The sequence below is a fragment of the Gambusia affinis genome, linkage group LG16, assembly GCF_019740435.1.
Source record: "Gambusia affinis linkage group LG16, SWU_Gaff_1.0, whole genome shotgun sequence".
Taxonomy (NCBI): domain Eukaryota; kingdom Metazoa; phylum Chordata; class Actinopteri; order Cyprinodontiformes; family Poeciliidae; genus Gambusia; species Gambusia affinis.
In genome coordinates, this window is record NC_057883.1 from 14,752,099 (window position 1) to 14,756,923 (window position 4,825).

General features: G+C 38.7%; 1 protein-coding gene across 2 annotated transcripts; it reads right to left on the reverse strand.

Moving 5' to 3' along the window:
• Window positions 1-324: 324 nt before the first annotated feature.
• nkx2.4a (NK2 homeobox 4a) lies at window positions 325-2,068 on the reverse strand. 2 transcript variants are annotated; one of them, XM_044143360.1, is made up of 2 exons: window positions 1,553-2,068; window positions 325-1,033 (listed from the first exon to the last, which is right to left on the reverse strand). In XM_044143360.1, exons 1-2 carry the CDS (start codon window positions 1,920-1,922, stop codon window positions 369-371), a joined length of 1,035 nt encoding a protein of 344 aa, XP_043999295.1. In that variant the 5' UTR covers window positions 1,923-2,068; the 3' UTR covers window positions 325-368. The 2 variants fall into 2 exon arrangements, with proteins under 2 accessions (XP_043999295.1, XP_043999294.1); XM_044143359.1 differs by having other exon boundaries at window positions 325-1,060.
• Window positions 2,069-4,825: the final 2,757 nt, after the last annotated feature.

Genomic DNA, 4,825 nt, shown 5'->3' on the forward strand with positions numbered 1-4,825 from the left:
GGTCCAAAACATGAATTACAAAAAGGTCCAGGAACGACACGGTTTCTGTAGAGGGTAGCCATTCGTGTAATGTTCAAAAATAGACTCCGTCCTTCAGAGGTGTCAAGAAAATGTGTCCTGGTCAGTTCATGCGCCTATTTGCGCCTCTGTGCGCTTTGTCCCTTTTGACCCTTTGCCACCAGATTCTTATATATATATATATATATATATATATATATATATATATATATATATATATATATATATATATATATATATATATATATATATATATATATATATATATATATATATATATATATATATATATATATGGGGCTCATCCGCAGGTTCACATAAAACTGGACAGTAACAGCACTTTTGAAGTCCTACCACGTTCTGCCGTACAGGAGGTTTGAGCTGACCATGTTACTGGTGTAATCTACAGCAGATGTGTCTATCTGGGCCATGTTCAACTGACTGTGCAATGAAGGCGGACTGGGCGACATCTCCTCCAGCTCCAAAGCGTTCACCTGCTGCTGGCTTTGATGCTGCCCGAGGCTTCCGGCTGCAGACGCAAGCACCACTCCACCTCCGTTCTGCTGTTGACTCTGTTGTTGGTTCTGTTGAACCTGTTGCTGATTCGGTGTCGGTGTGTTGGAGCCGTTCTGACACGGCTTACCATCCTTTACCAGAACAGGCACTGCGACGCGCCGCGGGGACTGCGCCTGCTGTTGGCACAGGTTACCGTCCTGTTGCTGCTGTTGCTGCATCTGCTGCGCCGCCTTGTCCTTGGCCTGGCGCTTCATCTTGTACCGGTGGTTCTGGAACCATATTTTCACCTGGGTCGGCGTCAGGTGGATCATGCTGGCCAGGTGTTCTCTTTCGGGTGCCGACAGGTATTTCTGCTGCTTGAACCGCCTCTCCAGCTCGTAGACCTGAGCCTGCGAGAACAGCACGCGCCTTTTCCTCCTGGGCGCAGCGTGCAGAGCTGGCATGGCTTTGCTGGCGTCTCCCATCCCCGTCAGGCTCCCCATGCCACTCATGTTCATACCTGTGGAAGGTCCCATGAATCTAGAAACTTTAAAAAATACATACATATACGTGCGTTCAATAAACAGAAGAGGAGAACACTATTTCGCCTGAACTATTTATCTTTTATTTATGTAAATAAATTCTGGAACTTTGAAAAAAGTTTAAAAATCTTCAGATGTAACATAATAGTAATAATCAAGGTAATAATAATAATAATAATAATAATAATAATAATAATAATAATAATAATAATAATAATAATAATAATAATAATAATAATAATAATAATAATAATAATAATAATAATAATAATAATAATAATGGTTGAGCCAGACTTGAAATGAATGATCTCCTTTTCAGTTTAGTCATTAAATGTTTCTCTCTCTTTTTTTTTTTTTTTTTTTGGTAAAATGAATAAAAATTTAACTTTTGTCCTTAGAGACTTAATATTTTGTAGAATATAGGGTCATCTGGGGTTTACGCGCTCATACAGTAGGTAAAAAGATGAAAGTGTAGATAAATTGAGAATCGAACTTACTTGTGGAGTATCTTGGATCAGGGTTGGCGCTGTACCATCCTGTAGCTGCTGCAGTATTCCGCATGCTTTCCTGGTACGACGGGAGGTCTCCCATATTGCCAATGCTCCCGTTGCAGTATCCCCCCATTGCGCCGTGGGAGAACTGGGAGACGGTGTGCGGCATGTGGTAAGTGGTAGCCACGGTGGCGTTGTGGCCCATCGAGTGCTGTTGCATGCCGGTCTGAGACACCTGAGGTTGTCGGTAGGCTCCCAGTGAAGAGGTTAGATTCCCCGCGCCGTCCATGCCACTGAACTTCTTGTAGGTCTCCTCGATTGGACTCAAAATATCTGTCACTGAAAAAGGCGTTGTATGCTTTGGGCTCAACGACATGATTCAGAAAGCAGGTAGATTTTTTGTGTTTGAGCAGATCAACCGTGTTGTTGTATCGGCTCTCTCCTTGGTGGATGTCTACGTAAGAGAGTGCTTGGAGTGCGCCTGAGATCCTATTGATCGCCTTGGAGAAGGAGGCGAGCCCAGGGCGCTCTTAGCCCGGGTTTATTGGAGCCAGGAGCCAGGTTTACGACAAACACCGGGGGGGCGGAGCAAAACTCCCAAACCAGCAAACAACGATCATTGACATTTTTTAGGGACATAATTCATGAAAACACCCTCTGCCTTGTGATAACTTCGACAAACGACCAAAAACTGATATTGGAGTTCATGAACATGTTCTTTCTGGCGATTTTATCCAGGTGAGAAGAGCTGGTGGTGTTATGTCCACCAGCTGATCTTGCCACATATGACTATTTTGCGTCAGTAGGGAATTCCACTCTTTCCAGAAACTTTGAGAGCACTTTGAACAGACATAAGGACCACCGAGTATCATCAAAGAGCCACAATGAAGTTGCATGACCAGCTCATTTGGTCTTCTTGAGCATCATTTTACCCCACCAGAGAGGGGCAAGCCCAAATAAGATCAAAATGACAAAAATGCACGAAGGGAAATACACCAGGGAACCAAATTCTAACGGTGTTTTTCTTTGTGTGTGTGTGTGTGTGTGTCCTATTCATACATCTTCGAACATATTGCAGTTTTCTTTTGCTATTCTCTGAAATCTGAATAATTTAGGGAAGATTTATTCAACATAATTAATTCACCTGGTGAACTTTGGAGAAAGCATGCTTCAAAGATTGTTTGAAAGTTTAGATTTTAAAAGATTGAACTGTTTATTTGACTATTTTATTTAAATGACCCCATTTGCGGAAGAAAGGGAGATTTTGCAAGTTTATGTTAAGTTGATGTCCAATCTGAAACAGTAGGCTTTTGCAGTCATGTTATGATAATCAAAAAGTTATTAAAACACATGTCACATTTTAAAATATATATGTTTAACACCTTATTTGCACTGTAGGTTTTTAAGAAAAGTACAAACTTTGACAAAATATGAGATAATGTTTTATAACAACTATTTTACTGGTAATCAAAATGAAGATGTTTTTTTGAACACTTTAGCCAAAATAAAAATTATATACATATGATTTTATATAGCGTTATGTATCATTCATAATACATAAGGCTTTTGCAGTCATATTATTTTTATGGGTGCCTTTTGAATACAGGTGTCACCTTATGGAGATAACTTTTGAAGAAAGCACAAACTTTTCTAGACAGGTAGTATTTTCAGAACTACCTATATATAAATGTATGCATTTCGGCAACTCCTAAATAAGAAATAATTATCAAGACCAAAGAATCTTTGGAACATCGCCTGATTTGCTTTGCTTGCATTTTTGTGTCATAATTGATAGATTAGGCTTTTGGGACCATGGAAGTTCTATAAAGGCCTCATAAAATATATGGTACATTTATAAAACATAAAACATATAAAACATATTTAGCATCCCTGTTACTTTTGATATAGCATGACTTTTGGAAAGTACCAAGTATGGGTGAAGAGATGACAGCCGGCATCTGAAATTATACATTTAGCATTGCAGGATGAAATCTAACAATATGCAAGTCAAAATGTTCTACCAGTTCCATATAAGTTAAGGAACAGATACACTGTGTTTAAGCTTGATGTTTTTGGACACAATATTTTAGGCTGATGTCTTAAAGCATCAGAAAATGTAGCTTTTTGGGTGATTTTAACAATACAAAAAAATGTTATGAAACATCACTGGATTTTTCTGAAGTTCTTTATACCATAATTGATAAGTGAGAGTAATAAATTACATGAAAATTTGCAAAATAAGTTTATTGACATCTTTACTCAAGAAGGCAGTCTTTTGAGGAAAACACCAACTTTTTGTTGAAACAGCACTCTTTCATAACATATTGTTTCTTTTCATATCAGGGTTGGCACAAAGGGCTTTTCACTCTGATTGATTATATCTAGAGACACACTTACTATTCTCAGGCAAGTAAAATACTTTTTAGAGGTAGAATAACTCAGGAATGTTACTTCACTCCAGAAAGTTTGTATCAAAATGGTACGTTTGGGGGCTAAGGGGTTAAACAGACTGAAGTTGGAATTTGTTTGAGAAATAGGTTCTGTTTTAAGCAACTCCAAATAAATCAAGGAAAGCTATGTTCAGAACTGATTCACTTTGGATGCAATTTTGGAGGCTTTAAATCCTCAAATCTGGCCCGCAGTCTTCACCCGACATTATAATCTCTGAGCAAACTGACTGGCGCCAGGAGAAGAAAGGAAGGAAGAGCGAAACAAGAGCGAGGTCAAGAAGGGAAAACAAATTGTGATGATGAACAACAGCACGAAAATTTCAGATTTAGATTCTCACATGGGTTAAAACTTTGTAAAAGTAATAATTTCTTTAAAAACGACCTTTAATTTGCAATGGGATGATCACGATTTTAGGTTTATTTTCAATTTAGAGAATAAATAAACTTTGTTTTGATTTTTTAAATACAGATTTTTACTTAAGTCATTTTATTGTGTGGAGGAAGCTCTCTTCTCTGCTGCATCAAGCCACTAATGAAATTTACCATGGCATGATGGCAGCGAGCAGCTACCTACCCTAATTGAGCAAATGAAGATGTGACATGGTCAGCCATCAATTATAGCGGCACAGCGAGAACGCCAATCTCCACCGTTTAAGTTGATAACCTGAACGTAATAAATCGTTGTTGCCGCCGGATTTCTTTCTTTCTTTTTTCCACTCATCTTCTCCTTCTCCGGATGCCAGAACGGATTTAACTTGAAGTGGCTCATCTTTGCTAAGTTAGTAGGGCTTGTCAGAAAGGCACTGGTAAGAAAAAAAAAAAAAAGAAA